Below are 19443 nucleotides of genomic sequence, written 5' to 3'. Positions count from 1 at the left end.
AAAAGCAAAGAGCAACAACATCTTTACTTTGATAACTGTGGCTTTTTTTCCATTTACCATTTTTTCTGAGAAATTTCTGAAGTGCAATACTACACGCTGAACATACACATGCCCAAAATATGAGCAATTGATGAGGAACACATATGCTCAACTTGACCTGGTCTGCCAGTGAAATAATGCCAGAGAAAATGAAGTCACTGTTCAAAGTGTAAAAACAACTTTTTTAGGATTTATGAGACTAAATGTGGATTTATACTCATGTGGCATCTGCATGCTGTTGGTTATGGCATAGTTTACGCTGGTGAGTTTGTTCTCGCATTTAAGCGTAGGGCGTATGTGTGGTTTCGGTGTTGTGTTGCAGTTTCTCTTCCTAACCTGAAGGTGGCAGCAGGGGTGGTATCGACCAGGTAAACTCATCAGGTCTGAGTTCTTTTGATGGTTTTAAAACAACAATTGTGTCCAGTATGGTTCAGTGTCTTTATTCGCTTGTGGAAGAAAACAAAGAAATAATTCGATCAGCCTCTCGTCAACTTGATCCACTGGTTATGAAAAACGGTGGTTACCAAACAAATTCAGCGAGAAGATCCAGATATCCTGCAACACGTGATCCCAAACTGATCAATCGCAAGGGAGTACGTTTCTGTAACCGTCTGCATAGCAGGGGTGTAAGTCAGGTCTGGAAGAGGTGCGAGTTGAGTCTCTGTGGAGCTACGCCGAGCCCACGGTAGTTACGCAGACGCTGCACAACTATAAATTCGCCACAAGAGTTTATTTGGTTAGAGATAGTGAGACATTTAGCTGTTTATAAATACAAAAGAGTGTAGTTTTAATCCCTCTGATATCTGACTAAACTTAATATCCACTGACTTTTCTTTACAGATCTTTATGATGACATCATCCTGGTGAGCCCCGTCCATCCTGTGACTGAGGGAGCTTTTGTCAGTCTGAGCTGCAGACGGAGAGGACAAAACACACTTTCCAATGTTTCTTTCTATCACAATGACAAACTTCTCCAACATGATGGCAGAGAGGAGCTGAACATCTCTGCAGTGTCACAGTCAGACGAAGGTTTCTACAAGTGTCAACATGCAAGAAAGACGTCACAACAGAGCTGGATGTCAGTTACAGGTGAGATTTATGTTACATGATTTGTTGTGAAAAACTAATATTATTCTTTATTCTGACATGTTTACAGTGTTTATGTGTTGTAATGTGTGTACAAAAATAAACATGATGCTCCGACAGTGATTGCATTTAACTGATGTCACCTCATTTTTGCTGAAACGTTTGTATGTATTTCATTTGAAATAATCTAGTAAAATGTATTAATATCTGTCCATCATGTTATTCACAGCCGCTGTGTCCAGACCTGAAAACTTTTCATTTCCTCTGCTGCTGATCGTTAGACCAGTTGCTGGAATCGTGTTTATTTTACTGATCTTACTTTGTTGGTACAGAAGGTCTAAAGGTGAGGCCTTTTCTTCTGATTTTAGATTTTTCAGATACATAAATTCCTTATGAGGCCTTTAACTGTAACAGCAGCTCAACTTCTTACAGCACAAACCAGGAAACAAGTAAGTTTCTTTATTCTTTGTTGAGAAAAGGTTTTTCTACAGAGCAGACGGTCAACCAGTATGAAAATCAGCAGCAAGTTTACTCCTCTCTCCTCCACGGTCAGTCTTTCATCTCGTTCTAAATGTTTTTACAGCTACTTTTATCAACTACTTTTACTCTGAATAATCTGTGTTAGTTGGATTTAAACACTAAGTGTGAAAAGACTTGAGATGACTTTGTTAAAAAATAAACGACTTGAGTCAACATAGAAGTTTAATCAGCATTTATTCAGGTTTTTGATCTGATTAACTTTGTACATCACGTCTGGTGGTTTTATGACTTTTACATCCTCTTCATTAAATAGAAACAGTCTGAACCGACACAAGTTATTATCTACGGAAGCCCAGAGCAGCCAAGCTCACTCAGTTATTTTAACACAGTTTTCTCTAAATAACATATTACTCAAATGCAGGATTGGAAGGGGGTTGGAGCTGTTCCTAGTCCATTAAAGAACCAACACAGAGAGATGAACATTCGATAAGACTCACACTCACTCCTAGCAAGAATTTACACTCAAATCAGCCAAACATCCATGTCTTTGGACTGTGGGAGTAAACTGGGAGAGGTTGGAAAAGTCCGCACAGGTTCCATGGATGGATGGATGGATGGATGGATGGATGGATGGATGGAGGCTTCATCCTGAAACGTACTAGTTGATAATAAATAATCATTATATAAAAAATAAATTTAAATTAATTAAATTTAATTTTAAATAAAAGGAAATTAAATTCTTATTTCTGTATTATGGTTAGAAAACCTTAATAGTCACACAATTAAGCTTTTTGTTTCCTTAATTATCCATGAAGACAACTAGCAGAAATACTACATGAGAGCTGTGTTATGATCCAGATTGTTGTTGTACTGATGTAGAAATGAGACAGAACTTTACTGATAAAATGTGCTGACATGGTGATTCTGAGCTGCAGCCAGATGTGCAGCTGTTTACAGCTGTGTTTTCTTGATTAGCTTCCTGATGTTAGCTACCCTCAGCACTGTTACCATGTATTTTTGTAATATTCCCTGTTATTTAATGTTATGTTGTCAAACCAAACATTATTTTCACATCCCTTCAAAAATGCAAACATGGGTACATTATGAGGAAGGGGTGCAGGTTCTCTGAGAAGATCATTGTTTAAACATTGGGTGGCACCTTGGAGGCAGAAAGACTTGGATAAAATCTCTAGGTGAAGAAATTTAGTAGAAGTATCACAGACATGAAGTGACCAAAGTAACTGTGTTGGAATTATTTTCTGACCTCCAGGAGACATTTCTGTCTATGAAAGAATCAGACGCTCTGAAAACTCTCCAGATGGTACAGTATGAACTTTAAGCTTCACAGTTATACAATAATTATGAATAAAATAACATTTAATAATTACACTATTGTTTCAGGTCAACAACAAGACGATTACGCTGTCATATCCCTGACTTAGCTTGAAAATGTCAACAAGAGTAGTGAGTACACAACATTTGAAATGTGATAATAAGAAAAAAGAATTTAGACTAACATTAAAATGTTTGGGATCACCTACTCATTGCATCAAATGTATATGAGGCTATATGTTGTTAATAAAATAGGATGTGATTACAATCATGTTTACCTAGAAAAATATGAATCCAGATTGATATGAAAAAGTCTTCCTGTGGTTATTTATTTATTTCACATCAAGAGGAAACATTATCAGACACTGTGTATAAAGGTGAACCTTTCAATGAGAACTACTGAAGTTTATTTGCTCTAGTCTACAATGTACAAATGGTATCTGACATGTAGATGTCATTTATTTTTCTGTCTTCCAGCGAGGTCATCAACAGAGCAACAGAAGCTCAGAGGAAACTCTGCTCTCATGGTTTGTTAGCAGAGCTGAAAAAATTCACCTTCATCAGGTTCGTCTGCAGAATCTACTGCATCTCTGCAGAAAGGTGTTCATTTAAACTGTTGTTGAAGTTCTGCTTTTTGGACCGGAGATGAACTACAGAGTGAACTGTTTTAATCAGTGTTGCTTCTGTTTTCTGCTTCTGAAACAAAATTCAGTCCAGATCAACACCAACACTTCTGTTATAAACAAACAGTTAAATTTACACTTCTTAGAAAATATCAAGCAAACTGATTATTTGTATTTTTTTTTTTTTTCTGGTGTAATTCTGGAAATCTTCACCAGTAATACTCTTATATTGATAGATTTTTATCTTTTATAATTATTTCTGTCACAAAATGTGAGACTGAGTTTAAAATATTTCAGACAAACCAGGTTTGTTTTTAAATCAAATTTGTTAGACTGACTGTCTAAACTGGATTTTTCAGTCAATATTTCACTTTAAACATCTGTCTTTTGGCTTTATATGTTGCTATGGTAACTATGCAGACATCAGTAACAACTTAGCAACACTGATGTCTTGACTTTAAAGTGGTTGGTAACCTTCAGCTATTCTTGTACAGGCTCAATGGCAACACAGCATCAAAGTTCAGCTCAGCTTTGCTGCTCTGGGTTTGATATCAGTGTGTTTTCTTACACCCCCTCTACATTCCCACTGACTCAAGACTCTTTATCTGCTGCATGTGTGAATGTGTGGGTAAAATCCACCACAACTGCACAAGCTTTCATTACTTATCCTGCTGCAGCTCGACTTTCATGCTCTTGTATTCTTTGATATTAACGTCTTTAATGTTTTTGTAAAAATAAAACAAATTCTTCTCTAAACTGATGAATTTTCATTTGATGTTGCGGGACACAAGCTGGGTGGTAACAGTGATCAAAGATGCAGAAGACTCATTAAAATCCTTACTGAGCGTGTGCAAGCTTTTGTACTGATCTCATTTCTCATCTCATGGATTTAGATGTGGTTTGGTTTTGGTGGTAGTTTTCTGGTTACCATATCCTGACTCTGCTTCTCTGCACCTGTTATTAATTTATCTCAGGGAAGGACAAACTACTATGTACAGAAGATAGTTCCAGTGTGGGCCAAAGTGTTATTGATCTTGTTTATTTATATATTCTTTGGTCTGACTGACTCATAAAACCAATAGATCTGTGACCAAACTGACACTGGGTTGGCCCAATCAAATTTTTGAACACCAACACCTTGGTCTCTGGACCTGCAACATTGGTCAATAAAAGTCAGCACAGGACTTTATTTCCTGACCACCAGCCCATAAAATATATGATCTGTGGTCCATCAGCTCTTTTTTAACTGACACAGCTCTGGCCCAATCAGATCTTTAAACTGCTTCTTTGGCTCTGTGCTGGTAGATGCAGCGATCTGTCAGAAAGGAGATGGAGAAAAAACGGTGAAGAAGCACAAAGAAACTGCATAATAAAAATTAAACATTACATGTTTCCTAAAGCAGGACACTCATCAGATCTGAACTATATAAGACATTGTTAAACAAAATTCCAGTCAGAACACATCCATAAAACAACTGTTTTACAGCCACATTAGTTTGTCCCATTACATTTCTGAACACTAGATATTATTTACAGAATTATTAAACCAGACAGTAACAATAAAAAGTTTGGACAGACTTTATTATTAAATCTAATGAGAAGGTGTGTTAAACTTTTGACTAGTACTTTACATATACAAAGGCTTCAAATCCGGGCTGCAAAGCATTGCTTTAATTTATTGGAAGGATTGCAACAGTACCTCCACCAGCAGGGGGCGCACTAGCCAACTGCTTATATGGCTGTTAGCAAGAGTCACCTCTATCTGTTTGTATGGATTTATGTGTGTAAACATGAAAAGTTGCCATCATTACACATAAATTAGGGGTGTAGTAGACATAAACACAAGAAGTGAAAAAAAAATACAGTTTTGATGACGAATGGCTAAACTTAGTCATTTTTATCTTAGCAAATAATTTTCTAATTCTGCTCTTTCTTTGTTTTTTTCTTCAGGTTGGTTTGCATTCTTCGAGTTGGTTTGCATTTTACATTATGCTTCCTCATTTATGACTAATCATAAGTTTTTAGTCTTTGTTTTCAGTGATTTAATTTCTTCTAGTTTAAAATCTAATGTAATGTTAATCTTCCTTTTAGTGATCAATTCACTCTTCCATTGTGGGCATGCTGAAGGTAACTTTCTTTACTTTTTCTTCACTCATTTATTTATTATCAGCTTTTTTTTTTTTTTTTTTTACTAATTTCCTTCTTCCACTCTATGCACAGTATGTTATGTGTCATTGCAACCATGATAACGTATCTTGACTCGAGGTCAGGTCCAGAGGGTGTGCTTAGGGTGCACAGGCCACCCTTAAAATCCTAGTGGCCCCCTTGTTGCCACATTATTAACATTATTCGCTGTTTTTATTTGCCCTTTTGCCAGCTGACTATTAGGTGTGTGAGTAGGTGTGAGTTCCTCCAGCTTTATCTTATCAGCAAAGGTCTGAACCACTCCCACTTTTGGCCCTCTGATCTAGAACATGGTAATGTTAATAATCAGAAAAAGGTATAGTGGATGGCTTACTTGTCATATTAATTCCTAAATGATTAGAACCATTGTATATTTGATCATTATTTGTTGTAAAAAATATCTTAAAATATTATCTATTTGCTTTTGATGAGAACCATATGTTGTATTTATTATTTAATTATTGCTGTTAAGTTTATTTGGTAGACCCAAATACAAGAACTCAGGAAGAGAACAGTGTGCATGTGATCTAAATGTGTTTGCTCAGATTTTGCTGAAAAGTAAGTGGAGCGGATAAAGTAATATTTGTAATCTCTTCATTCATATTATCTGGATAGAAAGTGATATACACACCCTCAAAACCCCCTATACAGAATTGTTTAGAGGAGCATTTACAGGCTTTAACTGTTTTAAACACTGCTGTGGTATATTAGACACTTTTGTGACAATGAGCAACAATAATCTGATTCGGAGTCGGGTCGCGGGGGCAGCTGCCTAAGCAGGGAAACCCAGACTTCCCTCTCCCCGGCCACTTTCACCAGCTTATCCAGAGGGATCCCGAGGCGTTCCCAGGCCAGCTGAGAGATGTAGTCCATCCAGCGTGTCCTAGGTCTTCCCCGGGGCCTTATTCCGGTGGGACATGCCTGGAAAACCTCACCAGGGAGGCGTCCAGGAGGTATCCTAACCAGATGCCCGAGCCACCTCATCTGGCTCCTCTCGATGTTGAGGAGCAGCGGCTCTACTCTGAGCCCCTCCCGGATCACCGAGCTTCTCACCCTATCTCTAAGGGAGAGCCCGGCCCCCCTGTGGGGAAAACTCATTTTGGCCGCTTGTATTCGCGACCTCGTTCTTTCGGTCACTGCCCACAGCACTACCCACCCTTTTCCGGCTGAGGACCATGGTCTCGGACTTGGAGGTGCTGATTCTCATCCCAGCCACTTCACACTCGGCTGCGAATCGCTCCAGTGAGAGCTGAAGATCACGGCCCGATCAAGCCAACAGCACCACATCATCCGCAAAGAGCAGAGACTCAATCCTGAGGCCACCGAACCTGATCCCCTCAACACCTCGGCTGCACCTAGAAATTCTGTCCATAAAGGTTATGTACAAAATCGGTGACAGAGGGCAGCCTTGGCGGAGTCCAACCCACACTGGAAATGATTCTGATTTACTGCCGGCAATGCGGACCAAGCTCTGACACCGGTCGTACAGGGACTGGACAGCTCGTACAAACAAGTCCGGCACTCCATACTCCCGGAGTACCCCCCACAGGAGTCCCCAGGAAACACGGTCGAATGCCTTCTCCAAATCCACAAAACACATGTAGATTGGTTGGGCAAACTCCCAAGCCCCTTCAAAGACCCCGAAGAGGGTGTAGAGCTGGTCCACTGTTCCACGACCGGGACGAAAACCACACTGCTCCTCCTCAATCCGAGGGTCGACTATCCGACGGACCCTCCTCTTCAGCACCCCTGAATAGACCTTACCGGGGAGGCTGAGGAGTGTGATTCCCCTGTAGTTGGACCACACCCTCCGGTCCCCCTTTTTGAAGAGGGGGACCACCACCCCAGTCTGCCAGTCCTGGGGAACTGTCCCCGATGTCCACACGATTCTGCAGAGGCGTGTCAACCAAGACAGCCCTACAGCATCCAGAGCCTTAAGGAACTCTGGGCTGACCTCATCCACCCCTAGGGCCTTGCCACCGAGGAGCTTTTTAACCACCTCAATGACCTCAGCCCCAGAGATAGGAGAGCCAGCACCAGCTACCCCAGACTCTGCTTCCTCATCAGAAGATGTGTTGGTGGGATTGAGAAGGTCTTCGAAGTATTCCCTCCACCGCCTCACAACATCCCAAGTCGAGGTCAGCAGCCCCCATCCCCACTGTACACAGTGTTGACGGAACACCGCTTTCCCCTCCTGAGTCGCCGGATGGTGGACCAGAATCTCCTCGAAGCCATCTGGAAGTCATTCTCCATGGCCTCTCCAAACTCCTCCCATGCCTGAGTTTTTGCCTTAGCGACCGCCGAAGCTGCGCTCCGCTTAGCCCGCCAATACCCATCAGCTGCCTCTGGAGTCCCACAGGCCAAAAAGGCCCAATAGGACTCCTTCTTCAGCTTGGTGGCATCCCTTATATATATATATATATATATATATATATATATATATATATATATATATATATATATATATATATATATACATACATACATACATACATACAACTCATAAAAGGGGAATGTTGTGTCAATATCGGTGAACAACTGTAATTACATCCTGATAAATTCCAATGCACTTGCAGGGGAATGCAGTAACATTACTTATATACATGTAAACGTTATAGTTGAAAATAGTAATTTGAATATTTTTCTTGTATATGCAGTTGCTACTTTAGTGGTATATATGTTTGTTCTACTACAAGCTTATTCATACACAAAAGAAAGACAGCATTTCTGAATAAACCACAGAGGAAATACAGTCTGTGGTTCAAGCCAAATGTTCTCTGTTCAGCCAATGACTTGTCAGCTCAGAGTCTACAGTGAGGAAATAAAGGATTAAAGTTTAAAAGCACAGTTAAACTTTCAGTCACATTTTCACATTATTGATTGAATACTATGATTTTCAGTATTTTGTAGCTTAAATTAGGTTTTAAAGGAGAAAAGACACAAGTGGAAAGAAAGAAAAACAATAAACCCCAGCACCACTTTAAGACCCAACATTCTTGGTGGTTTTACACTGTAAGACATTTCAGAATCAGCATAACTTCTGGCACGAACTTTAGAAAACGGAAAGAAATATTTAAAACTTGAGAAGTTAGAGGTGATATATGAAACAATGCATACAAGCTTGCTCAAGTAGGCAGCTTAACCATCTTGGCTGCTTCTCATGTGCTGTGTTTCAGCTCTGTATGTTAAATGTACCCATCCTACCTGGAGGTAATAGCCATGCTGTTACGTTCTTGTCTTTCCCTTTGTATCAACTTCAAAAAACATTTCCCCTCAAGTCTGGAGTGAGAGGCAGAGGTACGGAGCTAAATCAGAGCCATAATGTTTGTTCATTTGAAATAAATATTTGAAAGAGAAAAACTGTAAGCTGAAAAAGAAAGTTTTTAGCGCACACATTTTAAAAAACAAATAATTGGATTTTAGAATAAAGCTAAATCTATCAAATGTCACATCTACAAGCGTGCAGTGGAACGGTGGAGCTAAATCATTTGTGTGCGAAAAGCCACCCCGTTTCTCACTTTAGAAACCAGGCCTCCATAGACCTCCATGTTAATGTATTGGAAGAAACACACACCTTAATATCTCGGCCTGGGAAAACGCCAGCCTTTTTCACACATGTAAACAAAAGGGCTACCATGGGCCCACTTTCCCAGGTCCATAACAACTCCATTCTGGGGTGAAATTTAAACCACGTGGTCCTGGTGGCATGTACTACAAGCGTGTGAAATTTGGAGTGAATCAGACAAGGTTAAAAAATCGCCTAAAAATGACCTTAAAAGTGTTAAAAGTGTGAAAAATTAAACTTTGTCCAATCATCACCATCTTCACACCACATGTTCCTCAGGCCCCCAGGAACCCCACGTTTTAATTTCAGCGCAATAGCTCAAAGTAGTTATGCTGTTTTGAAGAAATGTGTACATGGCTAATACTTTAACATTGAGGCTCAGGTCAAGTTTGTGTACACAGGCTATAACTTGGTCATACTTTGTCCTAGAGGACTGAAACTCACTAGGTCGACTCAGATCAGTCCACTGAGTGTGTGATATAATTTTCAGCTCAATATCTTTGAAAATGACCACTTTATGGCCTCTGTACTCAAACTCCACCTGACCTCAATGTTAAAATATTAGACGTGTACACATTAATTCAACCTGGCCTAGCTCGGCCATTTTTGATGCTAGAGAGCTGGAATTTTCACCAATTGTTCTTTGTAGGACCCCTTTTAGCTACCCTAAGTTTGAAGGAAATCTGAGAAACTTGATTTTTGGCTGGATTTTGGAGTATGCATGGCTCATTCTGGAGTACCAGCGACACGAACATGCATAGTGAATATTTTCAAAGTGTTTTATGCTGGAGTACCAAGGTCACAAGGAATATACTTCTAACAGGGACCCAATAACGTATTTATTTCAGGTTTTCACTCAATTTTACTAATTTTTACACCTTTTATTCCAGAGTACCAGGGACACGACCAGTTAGTGAAATTTGTTTCACTGCGGGGGTGCCAGGGGCACTAACGGGACTGTCTTCTACCAGGGAGACAACAGTGTTTATTTCAGTTTTCCACTCACTTTTAATCATTTTAATTTTTAATTCTAGAGGACCAGCGGCACAAATGGGACTTTGTGTATGTGTTTCACTGTGTAGTACCAGGGGCACAATGAGTACTTGGTCATATCTCGGTCATGCTTTGTACAATGTGCGTGGAACTTTTCACACATGTTCCTCGACTCCTCATGAGTAGATCCTGTGAGTTTTAGCACAATCCGTTGGGAAATGATCGAGTTATGGCCCTTGGTGCACCGCACGTTTTTCCCCCACCTTCCTTCGCCTTCTCCCCACAGCAGAGTGCTGCAAACCCCGCCAGCTTACGCTCTGTCAGCTGCTGATCCGCAGTCGTCAAACTCTTGCTCATAACTCCCTAACTGTTTGTCCTAAAATTCTGAAACTTTACACACATGTTCCCCAACATCCCATGAGTGTATCATGTCAGTTTCGGAGAATTGAGTGAGTTATGGCCGCCCGTCCGTCGCGGATTTTACCCGTGGCTTTTCTCCGCCGTGCCTAGCAGAAAAGCATTGAAACTTTTCACACATGTTCCCCAATGTCCCATGAGTAGATTCTGTTCTTTTTTCACAGTTTTGTGTCCTTGTTTTACTTTTTTACACGATTAACACACATTGTTTACTCCACTTTATTACATGTAATCATGTAATGTAATATAATAAACATGGATGATATTTGTTCACTGATTTTCTCTGATACAGTGCAGCAGGAAATAATTTATGCTCGTATATATTGAAAAAAATCATTATTTTCTTCAACAGAATAATACTAATCCATATTTTAAATAAACTGCTCTCTATTCCATCACCACAAAGCAGCATCAGATTCTTGACTGCAGGTTTTACTTCATTCACTTCATCTCTTCACAAAACTATAGAACAATAAATATTTCTTCTTCCTGATGGATTTCTCAATATTTGTGTCATCAAGGTCTTGTTCCTTAAGATTGTGATTATCAAGTGTTTTAGTTAAACAATAATTAAATAATGTTTCAATAAATAAGATCTGGAACTATGTTAAACTTGTTCATTGGGATCATTTGTAGTGGAACAAAATTGATCTGTTGACACAAAATGGAGTTCGAAGCAGAATAGATTTTTATCAAGTAGAATTAAACATCAGCATATTAACAAGAATGATGTTTCCATTCAGTCTAGATCGAACAAGTCACATCCTGATTTCTGATTTCTGCCTGAACAAAACTTTACATCAACATCGTCACAGCAAAAACTTCCACAGTAACAGTTTTCATAGAGAGAAAAGTCAATGATTGGTCCTCTACTGTAAACCAAACCCTCTTTGTACATTAAGAGAAATGAAGTCACTGATCACAGCGTAAAAACAACTTCTTTATGATTTATGAAACTGTATTTGGTTAGAGGTGGTGAAACATTTAGCATTTTATAAATACACAAGAATGTAGTTTTAATCACTCTGATCTCTGACTGAACTTAATCTTCTGTCTGTTTTACAGATGGTGATGACGATGGTGTCATCCTGGTGAGCCCCGTCCATACTGTGACTGAGGGAGCTTCTGTCAGTCTGAGCTGCAGACGGAGAGGACAAAACACACTTTCCAATGTTTCTTTCTATCACAACGACAAACTTCTCCAAAATGATGGCAGAGAGGAGCTGAACATCTCTGCAGTGTCACAGTCAGACGAAGGTTTCTACAAGTGTCAACATGCAGGAAAGACGTCACAACAGAGCTGGATGTCAGTTACAGGTGAGATTTATATGTTACATGATTTGTTGTGAATAACTAATAGCATTCTTTTTTCTGACATGTTGTCCTGCCTCTGTTAATTGTTGTAGAAAAATTACCAAGAGTCTGGAATGAGTAAAAGTATATAAGGTTTATTTACAGGAGAAGTATTGAATAAAGAATTACTTGCAAGTAAGAGAGTGGTCGTCCCGACTTGCGTGGAGTTGGGAGAGACTCTGAAGATTCATCAGAGAGAAACTTGTTTTATTCAGCTGGTCCCCAGCTGAAGGTCAAACAGCAAAATAATAATATGAGGAAGACTGAGTGGCGCCACTATCTTCCAGTTTTCAGACAAAGCCCACATACCACAACAAGCTGATATCCCAAACAACTATTGCTATCTAGCAGGTCGAAAACCAGTCTCAACTCTGCCATATCAGAGTTCGGGAAGAAAGTGGTCAGTCTGACCTCACACACGTATACACAATGAAAACTGTAACTTCAGTATTCTGTAGAATGAGAACACACAATATGAAAATGTAAAAGTGAATGGATTAACAATATTAAATGAATAAAGAAAACTGAATATACATGTGATTATTATATGAGTATATATGAGTGATTACCATATACAACTAAATTTCTTTCACATAATGTATAGCGGATCAGCTACCTTGCTAGGGGGAGGTAGAGAGTAAATAGTATACTGCAGCTACCCAAGAAGAGTGGAAGAAGAAGTAGTAGAAGAAGAAATTGTTTGTGGTTGATGCACTGGTGTTGTAAAGGTTTCATTTCAACAGAGCACAGGAAACACATGCTTGTAAGTGTTTTGACAATCTGAGTTTATGTTCTTAAAAGAGGCAAAATTGTTACTGCTACTGCTGTTATATCTTTCCCTTTGAACAGCGACGTGAAGGCTATTTCTGTTAGCATCTCTATGGGAATTTCCATTCAGAGTTAGCATTGAGACAGCGGCTTTTATCGTTGTCAAGTTTTTGTTTAAATACTGACTTATTTTGTTATCTACAGTGCTGTATGACATAATGTGAGTGCAGTATTTGTAACTACGGTGTGTTGCATCTGTTACAGTTTTACAGTATCTTCAGGAGAAGGCAAATAAATCTTCAAACAGTCAAGACGTCTCATACTTTCCATGGAAGAACTGTTATCTATAGGCCAAACTGAATTCCACATTCACGGAGGGCTGAATACATGTTTACCGTGGTTATGTGTTGTACTATGTTTAGTGTGTATGAAAATAAACATGATGTTTCAACAGTGATTGAATTTGATTGATGTCACCTCATTTTTGCTGAAGCGTTTGTATGTATTTAATTTAAAATAATCTAGTAAAATGTATTAATATCTGTCCATCATGTTATTCACAGCCGCTGTTTCCAGACCTGAAAACTCTTCATTTCCTCTGCTGCTGATCGTTGGACCAGTTGCTGGATTTGTGTTTATTTTACTGATCTTACTTTGTTGGTACAGAAGGTCTAAAGGTGAGGCCTTTTCTTCTGATTTTAGATTTTTCAGATACATAAATTCCTTATGAGGCCTTTAATTGTAACAGCAGCTCAACTTCTTACAACACAAACCAGGAAACAACTAATAGTTTCTTTATTCTTTGGGGAGAAAAGGTTTTTCTACAGAGCAGACGGTCAACCAGTGTGAAAATCAGCAGCAAGTTTACTCCTCTCTCCTCCACGGTCAGTCTTTCATCTCGTTCTAAATGTTTTTACAACTACTTTTATCAACTGCTGTTGCTCTGAATAATCTGTGTTAGTTGGATTTAAACACTAAGTGTGAAAAGACTTGAGATGACTTTCTTAACCCCTTATCAAGCGGGGTCATTTTGGCAAAAACGCCTGTAACATGACCTCTCCAAATTAGAATTACTGCTGTTATTGAACCCTCTGGATTGTAAGTACAGGCTTGGGCTCTTTGTAAAGGTAACCCTCTCTAGTTTCACCCACGGTAATCAGAATCACTGTAAGTATTACTGATAAAAAGTTATACATTTTAGAACACAGACAAAAATATTTTTTTTGTTCTCGCCTAACCTGTACGGACAGAATGAAACCAATCTTGATGGGAAATATTGATGTTTGACCTATAGAGAGTCAAAGGTAAGGGAAGTCAACATTAAACTTTCTGCTTTTCTGTAAAAAAGGCTTTAGTGTTAGTGCTGTGGTTGTCAAAATGGTTTATATTATCGGAAAGACGAGACAATGCATTTCTGGGACGCTTCTGATGCATGCTGGAGGCCGTGGTTCAGCCGTAATGTGCTGCAACCACACACCCGATGTAAAGCAGGGGTTACACTGTCAGGCAAACCTTTACAAAATGAGCAGCAGAAGCAAAAAGAGGACAGTCCAGGAGGCTCTGGAAGTCATCTTTTATCATGACTTTTATCATAGAGGAGGATGTGTCTCAAGATGAAGACTATATTGAGCTAAATTCTGATTGTAATGATTCGGATTTTGAACCAGATGAGGGAAATGTTATTCCTATTACTCTAATCAAGACATTCATGTCAAACAATGGTGAAATACAGTGGTCTTCATCCCCAAATATGAGTCAGGCAAAACTGTCTGCAGAAAACATAATAAAGACAGTGCCAGAGCCCACTAGGATGGCAGTGACTCGTGTGTGTGATAGACATCAAACTTTTGAGCTGGTCAAGCCTAATTCAAGACAGAAAATCATTCTGGAAATGACTAATCTAGAAGGGAGGCGTGTTTTGGGGGAGAATTGGAAAGAGCTGGACAACACACATTTAGTTTGAACATGTTTTTCATAAAAAAAAAAAAAAAAAAAAAAAAAACGAGTGAGTTATCCTAATTGAACAATTACCTGTGAGAGGTAAGGAACACCATTGCACTAAATATTGATAGAATAGTTAGTGACAGAGTTAGTAATGAAATCCTAAAAATGCTTGTTAGGATTTTTTTTGGGGGGGGGGGGTTTAGACATCTTTAGGATAATTAAACATGCACTGGGTCAAATTGACCCACGGACATCATTGCTGTTCGTGACAAATGAACATAACAGGAGAGTTAAAAGAAAATTTACTTCTTATTTCAATATTATGATTAAAAAACCTTAATAGTCAAACACGATTAAGCTCTTGTTTCTTAATTATCCATGAAAACAATTAGCAGAAATACTACACGAGAGCTGCGTTATGATCCAAATTGTTGTTGTACTGATGTAGAAATAAGAAAGAAATCTACTGATAAAATGTGCTGACATGGTGACTCTGAGCTGGTTTGATCACCTGCAGCCAGATGTGCAGCTGTTTACAGCTGTGTTTTCTTGACTTGGTGGTCTGATGTTACTTTCCATGTATTTTTGTAATATCCCCTGTTATTAAATGTTATGTCGTCAAACCAAACTTCACTTTTGCAGCCTTCCAAAAATACAAACATCAGTACATTATGAGGAAGGGGTGCAGGTTGTCTGAGTAGATTAAATGTTGCATTAATTTGCAATGGGGTTCACCAGATATGAAAGTCAGTTTACACAGGATATTTGTTAGGAATTTATTGTCTAAATATTGGGTGGCACCTTGGAGGCAGAAAGACTTGGATAAACACTCTAGGCGAAGAAATTTTGTAGAAGTATCACAGACATAAAGTGACCAAATTAACTGTGTTGGAATTATTTTCTGACCTCCAGGAGACATTTCTGTCTATGAAAGAATCAGACGCTCTGAAAACTCTCCAGATGGTACAGTATGAACTTTAAGCTTCACAGTTATACAATAATTATGAATAAAATAACATTCAATAATTACACTATTGTTTCAGGTCAACAAGAAGACGATTAAGCTGTCATATCCCTGACTTAGCTTGAAAATGTCGACAAGAGTAGTGAGTACACAACATTTGAAATGTGATAATAAGAAAGAATTCAGACTACCATTAAAATGTTTGGGATCACCTTCTCATTGCATCAAATGTATATGAGGCTATATGTTGTTAATAAAGTAGGACGTGATTACAATCATGCTTACCTACAAAAATATGAATGAAAATTTACATGATAAAAATCTTCCTGTGGTTATTTATTAATTTCACATCAAGAGGAAACATTATCAGACACTGTGTATTAAGGTGAACCTTTCACTGAGAACTACTGAAGTTTATTTGCTCTAGTCTACAATGTACAAATGGTATCTGACATGTAGATGTCATTTATTTTTCTTTCTTCCAGCGAGGTCATCAACAGAGCAACAGAAGCTCAGAGGAAACTCTGCTCTCATGGTTTGTTAGCAGAGCTGAAAAAATTCACCTTCATCAGGTTCATCTGCAGAATCTACTGCATCTCTGCAGAAAGGTGTTCATTTAAACTGTTGTTGAAGTTCTGCTTTTTGGAATGGAGATGAAATACAGACGCAACTGTTTTTTTTTCTGATGCAATTCTGTAAATCTTGATCAATTATATTCTTATATTGATAGATTTTTATCCTTTATAATTATTTCTGTCACAAAATTTTGAGACTGAGTTTCAAATATTTCAGACAATATGTTGCTATGGTAACTATGCAGACATCAGTAACAGCTTAGCAACACTGATGTCTTGACTTTAAAGTGGTTGGTAACCTTCATCTATTCTTGTACAGACTCAATGGCAACACAGCATCAAAGTTCAGCTCAGCTTTGCTGCTCTGGGTTTGATATCAGTGTGTTTTCTTACACCCCCTCTACATTCCCACTGACTCAAGACTCTTTATCTGCTGCATGTGTGAATGTGTGGGTAAAATCCACCAAAACTGCACAAGCTTTCATTACTTATCCTGCTGCAGCTCGACTTTCATGCTCTTGTATTCTTTGATATTAACATGTTTAATTTTTTTGTAAAAATAAAACAATTTTTTCTCTAAACTGATGAGTTTTCATTTGATGTTGCGGGTCACAAGCTGGGTGGTAACAGTGATCAAAGATGCAGAAGACTCATTAAAATCCATACTGAGCATGTGCAAGCTTCTGTACTGATCTCATTTCTAATCTCATGGATTTAGATGTGGTTTGGTTTTGGTGGTAGTTTTCTAGTTACCATATCCTGACTCTGCTTCTCTGCACCTGTAATTAATTTATGTCAGGGAAGGACAAACTACTAAGTACAGAAGACATTTCCAGTGTGGGCCAAAATGTTATTGATCTTGGTTATTTATATATTCTTTGGTCTGACTGTCTCATAAAACCAATAGATCTGTGACCAAACTGACACTGGGTTGGCCCAATCAAATTTTTGAACACCAACACCTTGGTCTCTGGACCTGCAACATTGGTCAATAAAAGTCAGCACAGGACTTTATTTCCTGACCACCAGCCCATAAAATATATATGATCTGTTTGAACAACAGACTTCTCAGTGAGTTCTTTTCTGTCTTTCTGAACTAAATCATCTTATTGAGAGTGAGAACTTTATCTTTTAATCATCATTCATCAACATCAACAACAGGTCAGCAAGCAGCGTTCTGATTTAGTTCATTAATTAATTTTAGTGGAACACTAGAGGGCTGATGTAGAGAAAAACTCTGTATCAACATGAAGAAGACAAAGTAGCATCATAACCAAGTGGCTGAGCTCTGTATGTGTGGAACAACATCAACTGCAGGGATGCTGGTAGTGTGAAAATGAAAAGGAAGTGTTAGAAGAGTTAGACTAAAAATAACTTGTAGACAACATGTAATCTCATGATTTGGTAGGAAATTATTACATTACTTATTATAAACTATTATGCTGCATCTTTCTTTCTTTCTTACTGTCTTCTTTATTTTCTTTTGTTTCTTCTTAATATTTTTATTTCAGCAACAAGGGTTCATTATATTTGTAGATGTTTGACAAGGAAGTTACACAACAGGAAGTTACAGTAATTCTTAGTGTTGTGAGTGAATTGAAAGACTAAGTTTTAGACATGTCATCTCGTACTGAGGTGAACACATATCTTTATTACTGTTCTCTTCAGATGCTGCAGTTTCAGCCTGTCTCCTGATACAAAGTGGAAATATTCCACAGAAGCACAGCGACACATTATCAGGACTGGATGTGAGGATGGAGCAGACTTTGCTCTGTGTGATGGAGCTACTGTGTAAGTACATCACTTTCTCTGCTGAAATGATGCAGATGAAGGAAACTGACAGTAAAGAAGAAAGTTTCAATTCAGATCTTAAACTAAACACAGTTGTGGACTTTTTTTAGTTGGTTGCTGGTTTAGTTTGCTGCAGAGTTTCTGGTAAAGATACGGTTAAAAGAAAATGTCTTTTGTTCAAATATTTGCATATTACATGAAAAGTTTGAAGTTAGTAAAATCATTTACTATACATTTAATTCTTACACCTCTCTATTCTTACCATTCGTTCTACATTGTTATGCTTCCTTCCTCATTTCTGTCTTCATCATAAGTTTTTAGTCTCTTTTCAGTGATTTAATTCTTTCTAGTTTAATATCTAATGAAATGTCAGTCTTCCTTTTAGTGATCAGTTCACTCTTCCATTGTGGACATGCTGAAGGTAACTGAACTTCTTTCTTTACTTGTTCATTTATCATCAGCTTTTCACTGAGTTTCTTCCTCTTTTGTATCTACAGTCTGTTGTGTGTTATTGTAACCATGATAATATATCTTGACTCAATAGCAGGTCCAGAGGTCTGGTTTTGGGGGCACAGAGCTCCCTTAATGAAATGAATGAAATGAATGAAAAATACTTTATTAATCCCAAAGGGAAATTCAATATTGTAGTAGTAGTAATTTTTTAGTAAAACAATCACATTAATTAATGAAGGGCTTTGTTCTTCAGCCTGATAGCTGCTGGAAGGAAGGATCTTCTGTATCTCTCTGTCTTGCATCGGACTTGAACAAGCCTCCCACTGAACACACTCTGTTGTTTCGTCACGGCGTTGTGTAGAGGGTGTGAAGGATCTTCCATTATCTTCGTCAGCTTGTACAGAATTCTTTTTTTGATGATCAACTCCAGTGGCTCCAGAGTTACTCCAAGCACAGAACCGGCTTTCTTGATCAGTTTGTTAATTCTTTTCAAGTCTCTGGTTCTGATGCCGCTGCCCCAGCAGATTGCTGCAAAGCTGATTGCACTTTCAACAACAGACCTGTAGAACATTTGCAACATTTTGGTGCAGACGTTAAAAGATCTCAGCTTCCTTAAGAAGTAGAGTCTGCTCTGACCTTTCTTGTAAATGTACTCAGTGTTGCTTTTCCACTCAAGTCTGTTGTCCAGCTGAACTCCAAGGTACTTGTATTCCTCCACCACCTCCACCTCCTCTCCCATGATGGAAACATTTCTATGTGTGTTCTTGTTCCTCCTGAAGTCAACAATCATCTCCTTTGTTTTCTTGGTATTCAAGATGAGATGATTGTCACCGCACCATTTCACAAACTGACCGACCAGTTCTCTGTACTCTGCTT

General features: G+C 38.5%; 1 protein-coding gene and 2 long non-coding RNA genes across 3 annotated transcripts in view; all 3 read left to right on the top strand.

The window, feature by feature from the left end:
- Window positions 1–1379: 1379 nt before the first annotated feature.
- On the top strand, window positions 1380–2945 carry LOC121640075. The gene is made up of 3 exons (XR_006010328.1): window positions 1380–1468; window positions 1605–1673; window positions 2876–2945. It is a non-coding gene; the product is annotated as an uncharacterized LOC121640075 (long non-coding RNA).
- A 10734-nt stretch (window positions 2946–13679) lies between these two features.
- Window positions 13680–16382, top strand: LOC121640097. The gene is made up of 4 exons (XR_006010351.1): window positions 13680–13724; window positions 15697–15747; window positions 15828–15890; window positions 16234–16382. It is a non-coding gene; the product is annotated as an uncharacterized LOC121640097 (long non-coding RNA).
- Window positions 16383–18047: 1665 nt separating this feature from the next.
- The window catches only part of LOC121640022, a 41481-nt gene continuing 40085 nt past the window's right edge, over window positions 18048–19443 (top strand). The window contains exons 1-2 of the mRNA XM_041985687.1: window positions 18048–18114; window positions 18500–18535. Of these exons, the coding sequence (XP_041841621.1) occupies window positions 18078–18114; window positions 18500–18535 (73 nt within the window). The 5' untranslated portion in view covers window positions 18048–18077. The remainder of the gene's footprint in view (window positions 18115–18499; window positions 18536–19443) is intronic.

This window comes from Melanotaenia boesemani, chromosome 5 (assembly GCF_017639745.1).
Source record: "Melanotaenia boesemani isolate fMelBoe1 chromosome 5, fMelBoe1.pri, whole genome shotgun sequence".
In the NCBI taxonomy this organism is placed as follows: Eukaryota; Metazoa; Chordata; class Actinopteri; order Atheriniformes; family Melanotaeniidae; genus Melanotaenia; species Melanotaenia boesemani.
Note: the sequence above shows the minus strand (reverse complement) of the source record. Positions and strands in the feature narration are given on the sequence as shown.